The sequence below is a fragment of the Apus apus genome, chromosome 26 (assembly GCF_020740795.1).
Source record: "Apus apus isolate bApuApu2 chromosome 26, bApuApu2.pri.cur, whole genome shotgun sequence".
Lineage (NCBI taxonomy): Eukaryota > Metazoa > Chordata > Aves > Apodiformes > Apodidae > Apus > Apus apus.
This window is the reverse complement of record NC_067307.1, coordinates 3517870-3539243: the sequence shown is the minus strand read 5'-3', so window position 1 is coordinate 3539243 and position 21374 is coordinate 3517870. Positions and strand designations below refer to the sequence as shown.

General features: G+C 53.7%; 2 protein-coding genes across 11 annotated transcripts in view; one reads left to right on the top strand and one right to left on the bottom strand.

Moving 5' to 3' along the window:
• Positions 1–4801: 4801 nt before the first annotated feature.
• LETM2 (leucine zipper and EF-hand containing transmembrane protein 2) lies at positions 4802–11398 on the bottom strand. 3 transcript variants are annotated; one of them, XM_051640880.1, is made up of 9 exons: positions 10495–11398; positions 10229–10372; positions 9782–9916; positions 9169–9372; positions 8210–8329; positions 7577–7687; positions 7347–7433; positions 6769–6843; positions 4802–6157 (listed from the first exon to the last, which is right to left on the bottom strand). In XM_051640880.1, the coding sequence occupies exons 1-9, from the start codon at positions 10981–10983 to the stop codon at positions 6113–6115; spliced, it is 1410 nt and encodes a 469-aa protein (XP_051496840.1). In that variant the 5' UTR covers positions 10984–11398; the 3' UTR covers positions 4802–6112. The 3 variants fall into 3 exon arrangements, with proteins under 3 accessions (XP_051496840.1, XP_051496841.1, XP_051496842.1); XM_051640881.1 differs by lacking the exon at positions 6769–6843; XM_051640882.1 differs by lacking the exon at positions 8210–8329.
• Positions 11399–12055: 657 nt separating this feature from the next.
• NSD3 (nuclear receptor binding SET domain protein 3) overlaps positions 12056–21374 on the top strand; it is a 42745-nt gene continuing 33426 nt past the window's right edge. For 6 of the 8 annotated variants that reach the window (XM_051640662.1, XM_051640661.1, XM_051640658.1 and 3 more), the window contains exon 1: positions 14375–14490. The gene's annotated coding sequence lies outside the window, so the exon portion shown is untranslated. Of the gene's footprint in view, positions 12147–14374; positions 14491–17814; positions 18729–21374 lie in introns of those variants that run through there. The other 2 variants (XM_051640660.1, XM_051640659.1) reach the window with 2 other exon arrangements.

Genomic DNA, 21374 nt, shown 5'->3' with positions numbered 1-21374 from the left:
TCAGCCCCGCCGGCGTGTTTGGCTCTCGCAGCATCCTTTGTCTCTTCCACTCCTCGCCTTCCTCTTTCTCTCCTTTTAAAGCCCTCCGGCTGTGCAGGACCGAGACAATCTCTTGGCCCCGGCCCAGGACCTGGCTGCGGGGCTCGGCGCTGGGCTGCGCTTTGTCCTGTCGCCAGCCACGGCAGGACCCTCCTCTGCAATCCCACCTGCGGGCAGGGACCCCCAGCCCTGACCCCGCAGCGTGGCTCAGGGGTTGCCTGAGGAGCAAACCCCCTTGGCCACCCCCCGTGTCCCACTCAGCTGCTCTGGCAGAAGCTCCAGCCCCCTTGGCCACCCACAGATGAGCAAAGATGCAGCCAGATGTGCCCAGCTGCAGGGGAGACAACCTGTGAGGGGGCACGGGGGTCCTTGCTGTGCCTTGGAGGTCGTGGGACAGGTGAGGCAGCCGTGTGTGTGTGTGGGGATGGGGTGGGTCAGCAGCCCCCCCGGCAGCCTAGGGTCCCACACAGCCCCCCTGGCAGCTCAGCCGTGGCCAGTGGGGCAGGAGGGAGGTTGTGGTGTTGAACCTGGGGCAGCATTCCAGCTGGGAATTGCTTCCTTGTGAGGTAATATCCCTGCCCTTCCCCCCGGGGTGTGAGGACAGGCAGGGGCAGAACAGGACTGTCCCTGGATGGTACTGCCTGTGCCCTGTAGTGCCCCAAGCAAGGTTTGACCATCCAGCCCCTGTTCTGGGTTACCTGGGGCTGGTGTGAGCCTTCATCTCCTCCCCTGGAAATGTGTAGCAGCCAGAAAGCTGCTGGGAATGCAGGGCTCCAACGCAGGAGGCTGTAAATCTCTGCCTTTGTTGTGCTTGGGCCTCACTATATCAGTGCTTTTCCTTCTGAATATTAATCTACTCTGAAAGTGCTGACCAGTGCATCTTTCCCCAACAGCTCTCTGACGCAAGGACCAGGGCTGGCTGTGGCACGGGAGACAATTCCAACCAGAATCCAGCAGAAATCCCCTGTCTCCAGCCTCTGAGGGAGGGATGGCAGAGGCCATGGGTGCCATAACAGCCAGCTTGGAGCTGGGAGCAGCAAGAATACAGGGATGCCCTGGGGAAGAATAAACTGGAGGCCAGGGGAGGGCTGAAAGGTGTTTGGCACCAGCGTGGCTGGAAAAGCTCTCCCCACGCCAAAGCACACACGGCCTCAGGTCTCTGCAGCCTTTAATTTGCCTGATGTTGCAGAACAGAATCCAGTAATTTATGGGGCTCTGCTGGGTTCGTTTCCTCTGCTCGCTCGGGGGTCATGTAGCAAAACCACTGACTCCCCCCTCCTTGTGCCTGCAGGGTATGGGGGTCCCAGGATGGTGCCTGGGGTCCAGGAATGCCCATGCACTGGCTGATTGCCACAGAGGGGGCTGATGGCCAGGGCCTGAGCTGTGCAACATCCCCAAGGAGCATCCCAGAGGGACAGGGCCTATGGAGTACTTTTGAGACATGTTCAAGGACCAGAGAGCATCAGCTGGGGGTAGTCCCAAAAAGCCCCCCCTGGATTTTAGTGTGCATGGGCAGGATGGAGCTGCTCATCCCTCTCTGAGGGCAGGAGCACCAGGGTGCAGCTCCACATTTGCTCAGTGACCTGACCCAGATGTGGGTGATTTGCATGTTGTCTCGGACCCCTGTGCCCTGAGCAGGACGCTTGGCAGGGAGGGACTCCTCCAGCTCCTGGGCTGGGAGCACCCCAGGGTGCCCATGCTGTGCCCTCCACACCACTCCCCCACCATACACAAAGCAGGAATGGTTCCACAAGCAAAGCGCTGGTCTCCTGCCAACCCCCAGCCCTCCTGGCTCTGCCAGAAGCCCCCAGGGAGGCAGAGCCGTCCCCACAGAGTCCCCGCCCCTTGGGAGCCCTTTAAAGCCGGGCAGCAGAAGAGCTCTCACTCTGTCCTCATCCTGTTGCCTGCAGCCCCTGGAGCAGCCCCAGCACCACCAGTAAGTGCTTCCAGCTCTAGGGCTCTGTGCTCCTTGTTGTTCTCTAGGAAACGGTTTTGGCTTTGCATAACAGTGAAGTGGGCTGAGAGGGGTCTTCTCCTCTTGCCCCTGCCCCAGCTGCTGCCACTGGGTTTCTTGGGAAGTGTTGTTGGTGAGACACTCAGTGTGTGACCCTTGCCTCTCTGAGGGCTGTGGGCATGTGCTGCTCCCCCAGACCCTGGTTCCCAGAGTCAGGTGTTCAGACAACCCAGATAACCCCACTTCAGCGACTCTTCTCCCTGCAGGTTGGTTAGAAAGCAGGACAGTGATTTTGCAGCTCCAGAAGGAAGGTCAGAAACCCTCTCCTCCCAACAGCCCTTCCCAAGGGGCTGGCACTGCCTTTGCCCAGGCAGCCAAGATGCAGCTGCCACAGAGCAGCAGACATTCCTGCAATGTGAACAGGAGGGCTCAGAGCTCCTCGGGTTTGCAACAGAGAGTTTCTTCTGGTTCAGAAACCAGCTTTTTTCCTAAGCCTGCCCCTGTCAGATTGTTTGCCCTGAGAAGCTGATGGCCTGATCCTGCTCAGCTGTGGGTGCTGCAGGCACATAGGTCCATGTTGGGTACAGCGTTTAGGGTAAGGGAAAGATGAATACATTGTTCCTGGGCAGAAGGGACCTGCCAGGCTCAGCTTAGCAACCTGTTTGGAGCATGTGTAGGTGCTGGTGATGCTGGCCTGGGGGAGGACACTGCTCTGACAGCAGCTCCTGGGCAGGCTGCAGGAGCAGTGATACCCGCAGGGGTGCGGGAGCCGTGGGGACCCATCCCCAACACTCCCGTGCCCAGGATGTGCTGTCCTGGGGGCTGTGGAAGGGGCGGGAGCAGGGGGAGGCCGGGTCGAGTCTCCCAGCCCATCCCAGGGGCTTCGCTTGGCCTCTCTCGGCTGCAGCGCCGGGGTCTGGGCTTTGAAGCTCAGCTGCTGCTGCTACGGGCGCGGGGAAAACAGAAACCTTTGAAGTCTGGTTGGTGCTGAGAACACTTCATTACGCTGCGCTAATGAATGGCTGATTCTGGGAATGTGAAATTCCTGGGTCGTGATGGTGCCTTCAGCCGGGGCTCGGTCGAGAGGGCAGTTCTGGGCAACGCTCCCTCCTGTGGCTCTTAATTGCCCCTGGAAATAAAAACAGTTTCTCAGCCCAACTTTGCCTTCCCGGCACAGACCTTGGCTGGTTCCCGCAGCGTTGCGTGCAAGGGCCAGGCTCCCCATGTGCTGCTCTGCTGTTGCAGGGCTGCAGCCAGCTCTTGAAAATGAGAAGGGGCTCACAACGTGCCTCTCACATGGGGCTTTCATGTGTTTTTCAGGGAGCTGGAGCTCGGGCCCCGCGGGGTGTGAGCTGGAGGGGAGCAGCAGACGCGGCTGTCCCCTCCGGGCTGGCCTGGGGACACCCGGGGGAGCAGCGGGAGCAGCGAGCTTGTTTTCTGCAGGATCCGAGCGGTTTGAGTGGGTTTAGAGCTGGTTGCTGAATGCCACCTGGATCCCGAGGCAGGATCCTGGCTGCCCGGGATGCGCAGGGTTTTGCATCTGCTCTGAAAGGTGTTGCGGGTTCCCTCCCCTTTTTTTCCCGGCCGGGGTCCCCCCCTTTCCCGGCCGGGGTCCCCCCCTTTCCCGGCCGGGGTCCCCCCCTTTCCCGGCCGGGGTCCCCCCCTTTCCCGGCCGGGGTCCCCCCCCTTTCCCGGCCGCTCCTCTCCCGTCCCGGGGCCGCTCGGTGCGGGTGGTGCTGCCACCTGCTGGTGGGACTCGGTACTGGCCGTGCCCGGGGCGGGCTCAGCCCTCCCCAGTCCCCGGGGATCCCGGTGGATCGGGATGATATTCCCGGTGAGGCTGGAGAGCTCGGGGAGCCCGGCCCGGCCCCTGTTGGGGTTTGCAGCCCAGGGTTTGTTTGTGCCACAGACTAATTGCTTCGGGTTGTGCTAGAAAAAAGCCACGTCCCTTGGTAACCGGTGCGAAGGTTCGGCTGCCGGCAGAGAGGGAGCTTGGGGGGAAAGCACCGGTACTCACGGAATTGCTGTGTGCATCTGCTGGCGAGGGACAGGGATCAGTTCCCTGGGACTGCACTAGTACGAGCCCAGCCGCCCATCCCAGAGGCACCTGCTGTTACCTGACACTGTAAACAAACAGCAGGTTCCCACCCCTGGCGCTGTGCAGCGACCCTGGGGATGGGGGTCCCTGCTGTTCTGCTTCTCCTGAAGCCAGGGAAGCACGCACAGGCTTCCCAGTTGTCACAGCAGCTCCAGTGCCCTGGGACAACCGAGCTCCTGCATGCACACCTTGGCTGCAGTTACTCAATCTTCTTTCACCACCATTTGTTTTCTTTTGCACTTCAAGAAAACCCATCCAGAGCTACCCTGGGCTTGTTCACCTTATCAGGTAGACTTTCCTCCTGTCTGTGACATTGTTGCTTGGATGGGGCTCAGTGAACCCCTTTTGTGTGCTTTAAAACAAGCAGGAGGTTTCCCTGGCAGAGCTCACTTCCCTCGAATTCAGGAATCCACCTCCCCATTTATGTGCTGTACCCATAATACAGGAATTTCATCTATTCTTGTCCTTCTGCACCCCACACTCAGTGCTCAAGGAAACCTGGCACTGAACAGCACTTGTACTCATCCCCTTAGGGGCTGAAATCCTGTTCTGGATGAGGGGGCTCTGCAGAGGTCACAGTTTTGTTCCAGTGGCAGCTGTTGGTGTCACCAAGTAGCCAAAGGCTCCTGCCTCACAGAGAAGCAGCCAAAGGCTCTTCTGTCTCAGCACAGCAACATCCCACCCCCACCACACAGAGGCAGGAGTCACACTTGAGTAAGGGGGTTATTTTACTGAAATAACATTTGTTTTTATCTACAAACCACCAATTAAATACAAATACTCAGCAGTGCATACACAAGGCAGGGGTGCAGGGACAGGACTAACACAGTACCGTGGCTGCTGCCTTCTCCAAGCTGTTCCTGCCTTGCTGATGTCCCATTTAAAGTGCTGGTAATGCCTGACCTGGAGGTGACTGGCTTTTATTTCAGATTGTTCTAAAGGCTGTTTGACCCCTACAGGAGACATTGCATCCTACTTAGCACCAAGTCTAACTTTAGTTTTACAGTAAGTATAAATACATGTATTTAAAACCCATCATGTCAGTAATTCCTGAACATTTACATAGCATAAAGTAAAAAAAAATTATTAACAAATGCTAAAAACAGCTTTTCAGCATCCTCCTGTGGAGTCCACCAAAGAGCCAGTCAACGCTGGAGTGTGCAAAGAATTGTTCTGCTCAGTACCCAAGTCCAAGAGCACCTGCTGATGTGTCGTTCTGAGCCTGGTGAGTTTGACCACATCTGACCTGGAACTTGGGAAATGTTTGTGGCCACCTCACAGGACCCCATGGGATCCCCAAAACGCCAGTCTCTGCCTCATGTCACTGGCATCTGCTGCAGCTCCAGCTGATGCACACCCTCACCCAGCAGAGCTGCCCTCTGCACTGCTCTGCTCTTCTCCAGCAAGTTCTGAACAGGAAAGTTGCACCATCCCACTGAGGAGGGAGCTGGTGCTCCCTGTGCTGCAGTTACTCTCCTTGGTACAAATGTGACAGTGAGATACACACCAGCTGCCTAGGCTGTCCTGTGCATGAGTTACTGGTTAAACCACACTAACTAGGATCAAGAGCTAGAGCTTGCAGAGCAGGGCAGGCTGCAAGCCCTGGATACGTGGGTATGTTCCTGTAGAGAACTTCAAACTGCAGAACAGGCTCTGCTGGACCTTCAGCCTGGCTGGTTCTGTGCCCAGGGCTTTCTGGCAATGAGCAGGTGCCTTTGCTGAGGCTTAGGAGCACAAACACCTGCTCAGTAACTGCACAGACAGCAGCATCATTATTAACAGATTTACAAGATAAGTTAAGGTGGTGGGGCAGGGAATCCAGTCAAAAGGTGAGGCTGGTGCCAACCAGGTAGCTTTAGCCTGGTCCCACTGCTAATACACCTGGAACAGATGAGAGGCCCCTGAGGACTGCTGACAGCTCTTTCTGTCAAGCAGCCTTCTGGAAAACCCCTCTTCCCTGTGAGGAGGTGCAGAGATGAAAGTTCTTCTCTCCCAGGGTCACAGTCCTCGCTGGCTCCAGACTAGACACCATTGGCTGTGTTGCTCTGGGAGGCTTCCAGTTTAGGCTGGGTGGAAGAGAGAGACAGGCTGTAGGCAGCATCAATGCAAATGCTTCTTAAAATTAAAGCCTTTTGTGAAGAAGGTGTCTTCCCATTTAATCCAGGAAGCTGCTCTGGAGAGTAACAGCTGAAAAAGCTCAAACTTCTTCAGGGTAAAGGAGCATTCTCCTGTTGATAAAAAGTCAGCCTGGACTCCCAGATTCCCCCTAAGTGGGCATCCTGGATGTATATACCTGAGCAGCTAAGTTTAAATCAAATATTCACAGAAATAAAATGGGCAAAAGGTAAGTCACTCTAGAAATATTTTTACAGATACAAAAGGGCACTTCATGCTCTGGTGGTTCTGAGGGAAGGCTGGTCTATCCTGGTGCTCCAAAGCAGTTTACTTAGGAAGAGTCCAAGGAAAGGACACACTGTTGAATCCCCACAATGCTCCACTACCACCCCCAGTTTGTGGTATGGTTTTATTTAACAGCCCTCAAGGCAGTTCTTGTCCACAGTTTCTCCAGCCACTCCTTGAACCTGACATTCACTAGATCTTGCAGAAGAGATGTGCACCTCTAAGGTGTGTGAAGAACAGCCTCCTTTGGAAAGTCTAGGACTTTGGAGCAGCTTACCTCTCGTGGGGGAGGCTTCCCTGACACTTCTGAGACTGGTAATTTCTCTGCTGGCTGAGGTACAAACTCTTCACTCTTGAAGGGAAAAGCAGCTTTAAGTCCCAGAGCCCTCTCAGAAAACAAAGCTCTACCCAGACCCTGCACAGCCCCTCGTTCCCTGGGCTGTGTGGCTGTGAAAGCTGCACCTCAGCACTTCCATTGTTCCCCTGTGCCATTTAATAGAACTATCTGGAAATACTGCTAGCAGTTGACACAATATTTTCCTTTCATTTCTGTGGCTACTTTCATCAGCATGGACTAATCTAAGGAATTCACTTCAGCCTTATGCTGAGAACCATATGCTCTGGCTTTCTTACTCCAGATATTTTGGCTTTTAGTTCTGGACAACTCAACCCAAGAGACCTGAAAACAAGCAGTTTTTACTGGCTTCTCTGAGCTAAAGGTACCTGGATTGAAGCTTCAGTATTTATGTGAATTCTGGTTTTTGTCTGGCTTGGGAAAGCTCTGATTACACACTCTTCCCAAAGATTACAGCATCACACATTCATTTTCCTACTTGTAGGCAGCCAGTTTCTAACCTTTCTTCCCTGTGCAATGGGGGCAGGATCCAGCAGGGTCTCTTGACCTTCAGGAATGGACGTCATGATTTCAGCAGTTTCACCTATCTACAAAAGAGCACATCATTCAGTAGAGCTGGAACTTCAGCCCACTTGGAGGATCAAAGAACAAGATTCATGTCACGTTGCTTCATTTTTATGATGTCTAATGGTTAAACTATTAGCCTCAAAGTTTTATTCAAACAGCTCACCTTATTTTGTGGAACTGGAACAGACTGTGGCTTTACATCTATTAAGTACAAGGCACGGGAAAGCAGGAGCAGAGAAGGGGGAACATTCTCTTTCAAATGCAGATCCAGCCACTGTTAAAGAAAAGAGAAGGAAGTTATTTCATATTGGCTCTATGTCAGTACTTATTTATAAAGCACCCTTGGTCCTTAAAGGTCTTAAAGCCATCCTGAGTTTGGCTAATCCAGTTTTAAGTTACCACAATGAGAAGAAATAGTTCTGAAGAGTCAAGAATGTACCACGGACACACACGGGACAGGAGCTCCCAGGTACCAACATGACAGCTGACAGGGAAAGCAAAGTCCTTGGAATTATCTACAGCTTGTCTGGAATGCAGCACCTACAGCAGGACCTGTCATCTGTCTGAATGCTTATAAAAGGTCAGTCTTGGCTACTTCAGAAGATTAAAACATATTCCACTCCTCCCAGCCCCCCCACTTCATCCTGCTTCTAGCTGTCCCTGGTGCGACTTGGTTTTCTCTTCGGCCTAAGTCATAACCTGGACACCTCACACCGGTGCAGCTGAGGATCTCCCCAGAGACACCTGGTCACTGGGAATTGGTGCCAGTGTCCCAGGAGGAGGAGAGCTCACTTGCCTGTCGGAGCTGCTCCTTCAGCTGCTCCTCTGAGAGCCCCAGGGAGCGCATCCCCCGGGCTCTGCCGGTGCTCTGCAGCTCGGGCACGCTCAGCCCACCAACTCCTTCCTTGGCAATCATCTGGAATGAACAACAACGTTCCTCTCCAGGCACAGAGGGAGCCAAAACCTTGGTGTGCCTGATGAGCTTGAGCCCAAAAAAACTGTCAGTGCAGGTAAAAGTGCATGAAGTCCCACCAGCACAGAGGTGAGACAGAACTGGCCTTGTAGATCACCCTCCAGAGCAGGCAGGATACTGAGTATTTCACTTTCATGTGTGATCCTACAGGTCTAAAGATTTAACCCAAAGGCAGGTGACCCTGAGATGCATCAGGATCAGAGGCTTTACCACTGAACTAGTGGTCAGCTGCACATGCCTTCCAGAACTAGGTACCTCTTAGGAGCACCAAGTTTTCCAGTCTTTCCTCCGTGTCCTACTAGGATTCTTAACACCATTTCAAATGGCAGTTCCTACACAGCCATAAAAGGTAGGCTGGAAGGGATTTCTGCAAGTTCCTAGTCCACCCTCCTGTTCAAAAGGAGGTTAACTTAAAGGTTTCTTTACATTTGGTTAAAATCTGGTGTTTCCATACAGTATCTATTCCCGAATTGGAAACTCCCATTTTTACAAATAAGTATGACTCTGGGATAAAAATATAAGGGTATTCTGAAGGGTGATGGCACCTGCAGTGCCACACTCATTAGGGTTCACCAAAGGTGCAGGAGGATGAACTGTCACTCTGTTTTTTTCTCAGGAATCTCTCAGGAGGAGACTCCCACTCCCACCAACACTAACCACCACATCCCTGGGCAGGGACACAGGCCTGGTGTGCAGCAGGAGGGGCTCAGAGGGCAGGACTGGGGAGTGCAGAAGGTGTGTATGGTGCCACAGCAGCCCCACCTCTGCTGCTCCACACTCACCTCATCGTCTGCCTTGATGGTCCTGAGCCTCAGCAGGAGCTGGAAGCGGAGCAGGTTGTTGGTGCCCAGGGGCTGCAGCTCCAGCAGTTTGCACAGAGCCACCAGCTGCGCCCGCTCCAGCTGCTCCAGGGTCAGCTCGTCCTCAAAGAGCTTGGAGAAGCTCAGGATCTCCTGGGTGCTGGGCTGGTGGCCACTGCGACGGATCTGAGCCAGGCAGAGGCGTCAGGGACACGGGCCAAAGCCAAGGAGAACAGCACCTGTGGATCCTCTGTCCCCCCTGAGGAAGGAGCCCTCCCTGTCTCCCACACTGGTGCTCCCCTCCCTGCACGGCCACAACACGGTGCAGCTGCTTCTGAGTGGCCACTTTGAGGATGTCACCACAGGGTGAAACTTCTGCTGCTGTCCCAGGATGGAAATGTGTGTCTGTACAGAGAGGCCTGGCAGAGGGAGCCCAAGCTGGTGTCAGCAAGGGCTGGCAGTGACACCAGCCAGGACAGCTCTGTGCTGCCAGACCTCTGGCAATCTTTGCACAAATCCCATGTTCTCTGCCCAAAACAACAGCCCGAACTCTGGTGTAAGTGCTGCTGCTGTCCCCCCAGCACAGCCTCCCTACCTGGTGCACGTAGGAAGAGAATTGTTTCCCTTGTCCTGTGTCTGCTTTGTTCCTCTTGGCCATCTCTGCAATGGTCTCCTGCAGGAACTTTGCTAGCTCCAGCTTTGCACTTAACCTTTTCTTCTGCTTTTCTTCCTTCATTTAGGAAACAAAACACCATTAGAAATTCCACTTGAAAATCAGAGGAGATTCCAGGCAAGAAATTAAATGAGACTTCAGTACTGAAAGCAAACAGACTCTGGTTACTGTAGATGATTAAACTGCTGTGCACTTTCCTACTGATTACAGCAAATTCCTCTGTCCTGCCCAGGAATAAGCAGGAATGTCTGACCTGGCTGTGTGAGCTGGTACCCACAGCAGCAGGCAGGAAAGCACAGCCTCACACAGCTGTACAGATGTTCTGAGGAGCTGCAGTCCACAGGCTACACCTCCAGAAAGGATACAAACCTTCTTTGACTCGGTCTCAAACGTTGAGGGCAGCATTTCAGGGAAGAGTTTCAGGAAGACAGGTAACAGGAATTCCATGAAGGGCACGATGACGAACACCAGGAAGGGAACCAGCCGGAAGAGATCTGCACAAGTTCTCAGCAGCTGCAGGAAGAGGAGCAGAGCAGAAATTATCATTGAACTAAACACGGAGAGTTCCAGAGAAGGTCACAATTCCACAGTAAAGGAGTAAATCTGAGCCCAGGGTTGGTGTGTCTGGTGCTCACCCTCCTCCTCTCCCTCCGAGTGAGGACCTGGCCATGCAGCAGCCTCCACACCATCCTGGCAGCCACCTTGGTGTCGATCCAGAGCAGGTGGAACCCCTTGTAATAATGTTTCAGCTCACCCACCATTTTCTGGCCTAAAGTCTTCTTTCCCCCGGGAGTCTCCACCACCTGCTTTGCTGGAGTTCCAGCAGGTTTAGTGCCCTGGTTTGCAGCACCTGGGTGGGGTGAAGGTTCATCCTGCAGCTCCTGGGCTGAGTGGGCTGATGTGTGGAGCATCCGAAGACCTTCAGCTGGGGAGGGAGGTTGGCCAGAGCCCAGCCCTGCCCAGCACAGCCACGGCTGCTTGTTGGGGCCTCTCGGCCCGGCCCAGCCCAAGGGAGGATCCACTCGATGGAGAAAAGCAGCTGCTGGAGAGCACAGAGGACTGGAGTGTGCCAGAAGGTGGGAGCCTCTGAAACTGGAGAGGTATTTCAGGGAGGAGCAGTGCATTGTGGCTGAGGCACCTCAGTCTTATGCACAAATTAACCTTCTTAGTGCCAAAACTAGTCCTGTGAAACCGATCCCGCGGCTGCCTCGGGAGCTGAGGTTCTGATCCTTCAAGCAGTGGATAAAACAGTGAGAAGAGGTCGCTGCTCCCGCCGCTCCCGCCGCGCTCAGCCCGTGGGGGCCCGTGCCCCGCAGCTCGGGGCAGCACCGCCAGCGAACCGCCCACGTCCCACCGCACCCGGGAGCTCCCGCAGCTCCGGCGGCCTCCCCGGCCCGGCCCGGGGACCCGGCACCCCGGGAGCCCGCCCGGCGCCCCTCACCCGGGCCGGGCTCTGGCCAGGAGCCGCTGGCAGCCGCGGAGCGCCGTGGCGCGGGGGGACGGCCCCGCACGGGCACCGGGCCGGTCCCTCCCGCCGCTCCCTGCCCCGGGGTGTCCCCCCGCGGTGCCGGTGCGGGGCCCGGCCCCAGCCCCCCGCTATCCCATCGCGCCCTGCCCGAGGCGCTCTAGCCCGGCGAGCTGCGCTCGATGACCCCTCACCGCCCCCGGCGGCGCGGGAGCCAATCAGAAGCCAGGATTGCGGCCCTGCCGGGGGGCCAGCCAATGGGAGCGGGGCGGGGGGGCGTGGCTTGACCCGAGACGCCCTCAGGGAGGGCGGTGCCGTGGAGGGGGCGGGGTTTGGCGGTGACGTCACGGGCGGGTGCGTGACGCCATCGCGGGGCGCTGGGGCTGCGCGTGACGTAAGAGGGAGCGGGGGGGGGGGGGCTCCCCGCACCTCCCCGCACCTCCCGCACCTCCCCGCTGCTGCAGCGCCCGCGGGGGCCGGCAGGGCGCGCGGGGCTGCCCCGGCTGCGGGGCGGGAGGGCTCTCCGGGCGGACCCGCAGCTCGCGCCGTCCACGGACCCGCCCCTCCGTCTTCTCGGGCCCGGCGCTTCCGTGAGAGGCTCCGTGTCCGCTCCCGTGTCAGCTCCCGTGTCAGCTCCCGTGTCCCCGTGCGGGGCAGGCTCGGAGCAGCTGAGCCTCCTTTTGTGCGGGATCGCCCAAGAGCAGCTTCGTGTAGCGCGAGGTGTCGGGGGAGGATTTCAAGCCCTGACGTGTTTGAGACGATCCCTGTGGGTCCGTGGATCTGCTGGAGCTCGTTGGCAGCCGGACAAGCCCTTCTCAGGAGGTGATGGGAGATTCAGCCTCTCAAAATGGCATCTATGATTGAGATACCAGGAGGGAAAACATTTTATTGCCCAGAATGAGAAGCCTTTGTAAACCTTTGGCAGCTTCACCAGTGGTGCCTGAACAGATGAACAGTGTTGTTTAAAGGAGAAAACAAAATTGGGAAGGAGGGGTGAGAAGTGGGATGTGAAGTTGCTGAGGGCTGCCACCAGAGCTGTGCTTCCCATCGGTTGGTTCCCGGAAAAGCCCCACCCCAGCATTTATCCAGACACATCTTCCTGACGGAGGCATTTCTGCATCCTTGGTGCAGCCTGTGCCATGGCACCATTCTGTTCCTGTGGGCTTTGTTCTGCCAGAGCTGGTTCTGCTCAGCCCCATCCCCTGGGGTGGCAGAGGAGGGTTTGTTGTTGTTTCCCCCTGGGAGACACTCTGGCTTGAGGAAGTAACAAAATTAGAAATGAAAACTAGAGGAGTAGGCAAAATCCAGCTCCATCCTCTGGGCTCAGCTTGAGGTGTCCCTTAGCTCCTGCCTGTGTGTCAGGAGCTTCTAGGTGTCACAATTGCTCAAAACTCTGATTTAAACCTATTTACATCATGTTTTCAGGAGTTTTTCCTGCGTGAATGAGGGGTAGACATCCTAGTTCTAGTGGGGACTGACCCGTGGATGCTCCCGTGCTGTGTTTGAGCACTGGCCCTTGGGAAAGTCCCTGAAGCCAGGAGGGGTCTGAGCCCCCTGGGAGAGCTGCAGCTCCTGCTCCTGTCACAGCCCCTCAGCAATCCCACCCCTTCCTTTTGGGAACAGCCCCAGACTCGGGTCGTTTCTCCAGGAGCAGGTGTGAGCTCTGAGCTGTGCTGAGACACACAGGGAGCCCAGTTCTGGGCACAGCTCCTGGAAGCAATTAGCACACAGTGCTTAATTGCCCAGGGAGAGCACAGCACCTCTGGGATTGTGCAAGATTGTGGTTTGCTTTGGTGCTCGTGCCCTGTGGGCACCCAGGGGGGCAGGAGCTGCTCTCTCCTGTGGCCTGAATTGTGTGGAATGGTCTCCTGGAGCTGGGGATGTGGAGCTGGGGAGCTCTGGAGTTCTGGCAGAGCCACGGATGTGCGTGTCTGAGGGCTGGGGTCCAGTACCCACAGGCTGATCAGGGATCCTGGCTAATTCCCAGGATGGCGTGTTCGGGTTGTGTCCCGTGGTCCTGGCACAGGTGGAATGGTGTGTTGTGGCTCCTTGCAGGGATCATCCTGGTGTCCTCGGGGCTGGGAAGGGCAGAGCTGCCGTCCTGGCACGTCCCACAGCAGCCCCAGCCCTGCCTGGGGGTTCCCAGCAAACGGGCCAGTTCCCGTAAAAACTGTCGGGGGCAGGAAAGGGTAACGTGAGGGAAGAGGGGAGAGAAATGGAGCACCAGCTGGGAATGCTGCTCGTTGGCTGCCAGAAGGGATCAGAAGGAAAAGGTGTTCTCATCCCGTGCCTGCTTCAGCTGCAGGAACATCAGGACCCCCCCTTATTAATTAACCTCAAGACGAGGCTCTCGGGGTTGGCGGGAGGGGAGAGGCCGAAAACCCCTCCTCTGTGTTTTCCGCTGCTTCCTTGCGTTGAGGGAGAACGGGTTCCGAAATCCGCTGCGTTGTAGCAATTCCCGCCCTCGGGAAACCCGCCTCCCGGTGCTGGGCCCGGCGCTGGGACACGCTGGGGGTTCAGGAACGGCCCCGCAGTTCCCGCGGGGTCGTGCCCCTCTGCCCACCGCGCGGGTGGCTGCGGGCTCTGCTTCCCGGCGGCAGGAATCATCGTGCGGCCCCTTCTTCTTTGCTTCCCTCCTCGCTTTCCCGTTTCCCCCCCCCCCCGCCCCGCACGCCGATGTTCCTGCTGCGGGGCAGGACGGGCTGGCGGGCGCCGCTTGCCCCGGTTCCCGGGACTACAGCCCCCAGGGTGCTTTGCGGGGCCGGCGGGAGCGGCGCGCGCGGTGCGTGGCGGCGGCGGGGGGGGGGGGGGGGGGGCGGGGGCGGCGGGCGCGGGAGCGGAGCGGGCAGAGCGCACCCAGCGCCGCCTTCCCCCGCCGCCAGCGCCCCCGGGCCCGCCGAGCGCCCTCCCCTTGGCCGCCCCGGCCGGGAGCGGGCGGTGGCGGGGCGGGCGGCCTCCCTGCTTCCCTCCCGGGGAGGAGCGGGAGCGCGGAAATCGAGGCCGGGGCTGTGCGGCGGCCTGCGGGTGCTGCGGGGAGAGAGAGAGAGAGAGAGAGAGAGAGAGAGGGGCCCCCGCCGCCGCCGCCGCCGCCGCCGCCCCCGCCGGGCTTTGTCTGCGCTGGGCCGGGCGGACGCGGCGGGGGCAGTTAGGATGGAACAGACTGAAGGTGAGGGCGGCCGCGCTGGCGGGGGCGGCCCGGGCTTAAAGGGGCCGCGGCCGCCATGTTTGCTGCGGCGGGGACGGGCGGCCTGCCCGCCGGGCTGGGCCGCCCCGGGATGGGCCTGGCCCGGAGCCCCGCGCCGGCCCCGCAGGGCGCCCGCCGTCTCGGGGAGGCCGGGACCCGCCTTCCGCGGGGGTCTGTGCAGGGCGCGGCGGAGCGGGGAGAGGGTCTGGGCCGGCCCCGGGGCTGCGGGTGGGCAGAGGCCGGGGCCGGGGCCCGCGGAGCTGCCTTGGGCCGGGCTGAGGACTCGGCAGGAGCTCCTGGGATGAGAAGGTTTTCAGTGCGTGCTCCTCGGGACTGCCTGAGCGATGCGTTTGTGGGATTGTTGCTGGGGTTTGAGGTGCTGTTGCATCGTACTCTCGTTTTGTTCGGGCTGTCACTCTTTTATTGACTATCGATGCACTCAAAATTTAAATACAGATCTGAGATTTTCAACTTGTTGAAAAAGAAATCTGAATGATGACATGGTTCCAGATACACCAGCCAACCAAAAAGATAACATAGAGTAGCCTATAATCCTACTTGAAGAAAAAATTGTAGCCTGTTTTGAGTGTTTAGCTGGGTTGTTGTAGAGACACACAGAGAATATTCTGGCAGTTAGATTGGTTTTTGTTTCAGTTTTTTAAAATGAGCTGCTTGAAAAGATTTTGCCCCATGAAGTGAGCCTGTGCTTTATGAAGTTGCAAACTGAGAGCTGAGGGTGATGATCAAATACTGCATGTTTTGTTTCAGTACAGCCATGGTTTGTGATGTTCAGTTTGCCCGAGTGTGAGGTGTTGTATGTGAGAGATGTTGCAGTTGTTACAGCAGGTTTGATACGTGAAAGCTTGTCACGACTCTAACAGTATTTGGTATTGCCAAAGATCTGACTCCTGGTTTTATGTGCATATCAATCTGTGGCTCTCCCTGAAGAACAAAAGATTTTCCTCCACGTTTCCTATTCCAATCCAGAGGCTCTAAAAACAAATGAGTAACCCCTTTTCTTGTTTGGTTTCTTTAGTGCCTAACATTTTCTTTGCTGCTGTCCAAGTTGTTTCTTTCCATGTCACCCTGGGAAACTTGTTAAAACTGGCCTTATCAAAACCAAATTACAGATGTGACTATTTCTTCTGGCATTTAAAAAAAAAAAAAAAAAAAAGAAAGCACCTTTAAAAAGGTGTACAGGGAAGTAGTCAGCCTTACCACATGCTTCAGAGTTTGTCAGGAGGCCTCTGATTCACCATCAGTGCCTGCCAGAAGAGGCTGCTCAGTCCAGCTGAAGTCAGTAGGAAACCACAGTTTCTCTGCTAACAAACGTACATGCTGCTGAAGGACTTGGCCTGGTCTTAACGTGTGTAAATACAGCTTTCCATGTGTGATTTCTTAAGGATATCCAGAACGGGACAGAGCAGACTGCAAATACTGAAAGCAGGAATCGAAGAGGGTAATCATTTTATTTCTGTCCACAGCTGGTGCAGTTAGAACAGCACAAGATGCTGTTGCAGTTGATGAAGGTGAATTTTGACTTGTCTGTCAGAGCAGTGTGGGTCTGTTTGGTTCCAGTCAGGTGTTTGCAGCAGGTGTCTGCTGAGCTCCTGCAGAAGCCAAGATCTGTATTTCTCCTGGTTCCAGCTGGGCAGTCTTAAGGTTTGGAGAGGAGGAATGGAAACACAACAGAAGGAGATTGCATCACTTAAAAATTCCAACCAACCTAGCCTGTTCCAGCCAAACAGCTGTCTGCCTGTAACACACGTAGAGCAGGAACATCTGCTTATGGACTAGGCCCTTGAGGTGGGCAGTGCCAGCATAGGTCAGGTACAGGCCTGCACGGGGATGAAATGGCACAGAAAGTGGCAGCAAACAGACATCTGTGTGGTGACACAGGTACTGAAGGGCGGGAGGACGTCAGCAGATGTTTGAATCTCTGGTTGAATCTCTGTGGACAGGAGCTGGGTTGTCATTTGTGCGTGGAGGTGGCCTAGAACTTCTGCTTTCAAGACTGTTAGAAAGCCCAGCTCAGGGTGACAAGGCTCTGAACACATCAGGCTGACTCAAACGAGTGGTTTTTCAACTCAGTCAGTGAGCCAGTGGGACAGTTTCTGTTCCCACAGCAAATACTTTCCATCAATGTCAAACGCTTTGCCTCCAACAGTGCCAACCCAACTGCTTTAGGCAGGGCCACCCACGTGGCTGTCAACAGAAAAGGGTAAAATGAATTCAAAAAGGTTCTGTGGAATCTCTGCTGAAGATCCCTGCACGCTACACTTGTTACCAGTAGGTTTTGTGTCAGCTCGACAGGGTGGCGGCCTGAGGTGAGCTGTGCTTCTGAGGTAGCAGTGGGGGCAGATTGTCCCAGAGCCCCCAGAGCCTTTGTCCTTGGGGAAACGTGTTGTTGTTTTGCATGGGCAGGTCCTCCAGGCCTTGCTTCCAGCAGGCTGTGGGGACAATCCTGCCTCCTCCTCCTTGGGAGTCGTGACCTTGGGCTCCTCTCGGGTGCTGAGGATAGAAAGCATCTCTCAGGCATTGCACAGTCACTGTATCTTTGCACTTTCTGTGAGCTCTTCCTGGTTGAGCAATAACACAGTGGATAGTTGGAGGGTTGTGTATTTTACAGGAAAGTCCTGCCGTGTTGCTGAGTTTTGTGCAAACCTGCAAAACTCCCTCTGTGGGAGGAAGAAAAGCTTTGATCAGAGGGGCTCAGCAGCGTGCAGGCCTGTTTGATAACTGAGCAGGCAGTTGCTTTGCCTGCTGCAGCATGACAGTGGTATCTGAGAACTTTCTAAGTACCTTGTTTTCTGAGAGTGAAGTTGCAAAATATTTATGCTGAAAATGGCTTTAGGTGTGTGCAATTGCTGGTGAAAACTGTGAACCAAGAGGATTCCTCCTCTTTTAAACTTTCCCATGGCTGAGCACTCGCTGCTGAAGGTGGAACTGGCTTTTTCAGGTTACGCTCAGTCAAGCCAAGAAGCTCAGGATGGGAAGTGAAACAAACTTAGTGTAAGAAAGAGCACTGCAAGAGCTCTGCTAGGTTTACCTACCTTATCTTGTACCACTTGTATTTCATTCACAGTTTCCTCTGGTACTTTGAATTGTGGCTCTCCTGTGGGCAACATGAAAATATTTGCTCAGTGTCTGTGACCAGCCCTGTTTTGCTGCTCGGTCAGAAGCCCCTGCCGCTGTGGGAAAGGACAAGTACAGTGTTGGCTGCCGGGTTGTACAGAACAAACTCTTTCTCTCTCATTAGGAAATTCAGTTGCCCTTTTGAAAGCATCAGTGGTTTAAAGGTGTTATAAAGTATCCATTCATATAACCCTTGAAATAATTAAATTGTTTCTTTATCTGTTGGTTGAGTTCCAATGTTGTATCAGTGAGGTATCTGTTTTGGGTTATCTTCCAAAGCTAAATTCTACAGGTTGCAGGAGGCTGACACTCTGATTTATTAGAGAATCACTATTTTAGTGAGAAGAATTTATTCTGAAATAAATTCTGAGAACTGAACATACTGGTGCAGAGGTTTGGGAAGGAGGAAGGGTGGGAAAATCTGGGTGTATTAACCGTGATGACAGCGAAAGACTTAGAAGGAAGAAGCTGTGGATGATGTAATCTCTGTGGGAGGAGAACTCCTTGTGTTTTAGGTCTGTTCAGAGGAGCAGGTCAGTGCAGCAGCAGTCCTGGGCTGTACGGGGAGATAGTGTGGCAGCTGGAGAGCTTGTCATGGCACCCAGGTCTGTGTGACACAGGTGACCTCCAGAAGGGAACTACTTTTACAAAAAAAATTTAAAAAAATTAAAAAAAAAATCTATTTTATTTTACTGGTAGCTCCTAAATCCAATGCCCGTGCAGAGTTTTGAAGTTCACTGATCCACAGCTCTTGTCAGGCAACAAAATGCTGACAGCCCACCCTCAGTTCCTGCTGGTGGCAGCGGGTGCAGGGGCAGCTTTAGGAGGGGACTGGCTGCTGTGGAGAGTGATGCAGCCTGGGCAGACTTTGACCTGGAGGGCTGGATGTGCAGGAGATAAGGGGGGCCAGGCACTGTGGTGCAGCTTTTGAATTCTGTTAATAGTGGATTTGGATGTCCTTAGTACCACTGTGGTGGGATAGCTGTACTGGGGTGTCAGCAGGGAACAACTTCTCAACACTAGCAAAACTGCATGTGTGCTGCTAGATCTTATTTCAGCCCTTCTGAGAAAAACAAGCTGTCCTGGTAAGAGCATTCTTTGTTTGTGTTTGGGGAAGGTTCTTCGCTGGCTGTGTTGATCAAGTGTTGCATCTTGCTGTAGACCCAGAGGGACGTGACCGTGACGAGAAGCCTGTGGTGTTGTCCTGGCTTAGTGCTCTGCCTTGTGACAGGGTATCTTTCCTATTAGGAGCAGGGCTGAGGCTCATAAACAGCCTTTGTTAAATCCCTCAGCAGTTTGTAGATTATCAACTTTTGAGTCATGTTTGTCGATGGATTTGGAAGGGGTGAAGATAAATAACCTTATACAGTCCATGTAATCAGCCTGATATATGCAGGTAACATCCCAGAGGATAAATAAACAGAATTGCAGAATCCTTCTGGCTGGAAAAGACCTTTAAGTTCACCTTGGTGTCCTGGTGGAGAGCTACACAAAACAGTTTGGGTTTTATTCCAATTTTTTCAAGTGTGGAAGCTCTTTTAGGGAAAGACTGAAAGTCGCCAGTGTAATAGAAAAGCCTCCAATATCAGAGTTGGGGCTGGGTAATGCTTTTTAGGGCAGAAACCTTTTGCTTAGGCCGTTGCACAATTTTTGGTGCTTTTCAAACTGTAGTGTTTGGCTGTGGATTGTGTGAACAGATTCCTAGTGCTGTGTGTGCACCTGATGTAGCTCAATTTTAGAGAAGCCTTTTAATTTAAGGAAGACTTAAGTGAATTCAACGCACCAGCCTGGCAACAGGTCAGGATTTCTCTGACACTGCCCCCAGCAACGTGCCAATTAACTGCTGCCAGAGGAGTGAACAGTGAGCAAATCCTGTAACCCACAGGTTGCAGTGGTAGGAGGGAAGGTTTTATTCTCCCTGCTGTGGCAGTTGAAGCACAAGTTCTTGGTCTGTAGCTGCTGAATTGTATGAGTTATAAAGACATGCAGGTTCAAGGCTGGCTCCTGAATGTCAGTATCCACTGCTGATTTGGAAATGAGGATTTGTGGAGGCTCTGAATGTGATGGTGTTGGCTGGATGAGAATTGGTTGTTCTGGTAGTAGCCGTGAGGGTTCTTTTCCTGTCACACCATGAGATACTTGCTCGTTAGAGGAGCTGTACTGCCCAGTGGAGGCAGTAGTCTGCCTTGATATTTGGCACGGTAATTAAGGCCAGAGAACCCACACCTGGGGAAAAAATGCTTTTAAAACAAATTATTGTCATTTCTATTCCCTCTCATGGGATAAATGAAGTGTTAACATTATTTTACCATGTCAGATTAGCATTCTCCAGCAGGACCCAAAACTTAAAAACCTTCCACTTCTAGTAAGACTTGAAGCAGGAAAATAAAAGCATAATTATTCAAATACCATGTGACATTAGTAAAGTCATATTCTCAGTGAAGCACAGAATCCTCTATAGTTTTTTTTGTTCATGTGTAGAGTTGTTTCACTTTCTGCAAGTTGATTTTTTGCTTCCTCTAGTTTGATGCAGCCACACCAAAGCTTGGGTCTTGGTGTGATGCACTTCAGCAGATCCCTAGTTAACGTTACGGATGGTCTTGTTTTCAGACTATTGGGATGAAAGTGATTTAATTGGTAGTAAAACAGCAACAATAAAAGACAGGGAATTGTAAAATCTCTTACACTGTTTCTGCTTTGACTCTGTCCAACAGTGGGTGTGCCAGGGTGGCTGAGGTGCTGTTGCAGCTTCCCAAGATAAGGAGTTTTTTAAAATACTCAGAAGGAAAAAAAATAAAATTAACCTGATTTTAGTCAAAAGTAAAAGCAACCTAAGGTGCAGTTTCTTGCCAGTGTGAGAAATCTGTTTGCTCTTCAGTTTGGCAGATGTAAAGTAACAATTAATTGGTAAATAGAACAAGCAGTCCCACTTCCTCTTCCTAGAAGGGGTGGTGGTTTTGTGTTTTTGACCCTGCTACGCAATCCTGTGTGTGCTCCCTGTGCTGCCCCCTCCACAGAAACACTTGGGTGTTGGTTTGTGGCAGAGCTGCTGGGGGGAAGGGGTGGTTCTACAGCCACAAGATTTAAAAGTGACTGCAATCAGTGAATTTTGCTGCATGGCGTTGTGCTATTAAGTTGTTTCCCTTAGTCACTTAATTACAGTGACAAATGTGCCCATGGTTGATTGCACAGGGCAGCAGAGATGAATACAAACATCAATATAATCTGAGCATGAGCTCCACTGAACATGGAGCAAAATTCGGGTCAAGTTCTTACTTGTTATGGTTATAATTTCAACTTCTTTTTTGCTGTCTCAGAGAAGGGAAGTTTTCTCAGTGCTTTGAAAACTGTTGGATGAGGTATCGAGATGTGTTACATCAGGAGGGTGAGAATTTAATGTGGGCAGGGTTATATGTAGTTTCTTATTATGAGAAGTGTCTGTGGGATGTCTTAATGTCATTTCAAACCCTGACCAAAAGAGCACAGTAACCCTCCTTTGTGCCTACGCTGAAGCAGAATAAATAATCCAGAGCTGTGTTTGCTTTGGAAGGGCTAAATCGACCTTGCTTGGAAGCAAACTTGTGTTTCTTACCTGAAATTTAGGTCTTTGTATTTCTTGTTGAACAATGAGATTATTTAAGTGAATGCACAGCCTTCTCTGCGCCAGTAGTTGATTTAGTTTGATTTTGATCTTTTAATATGCCATGGAAAATTGAAGGTGTGTATGACAG

Bases quoted from the DNA above. Each gene is read 5' to 3' on its own strand.
- LETM2 (XM_051640880.1), bottom strand. From the start codon at position 10,983: ATGCACTGCTCCTCCCTGAAATACCTCTCCAGTTTCAGAGGCTCCCAC. The intron at 9,917-10,228 runs GTTTGTATCCTT...TCCTAAATGAAG, and splicing joins TTGAGACCGAGTCAAAGAAG to GAAGAAAAGCAGAAGAAAAG. The intron at 9,373-9,781 runs GTAGGGAGGCTG...TGCCTGGCTCAG, and splicing joins TCTCTTCCTACGTGCACCAG to ATCCGTCGCAGTGGCCACCA.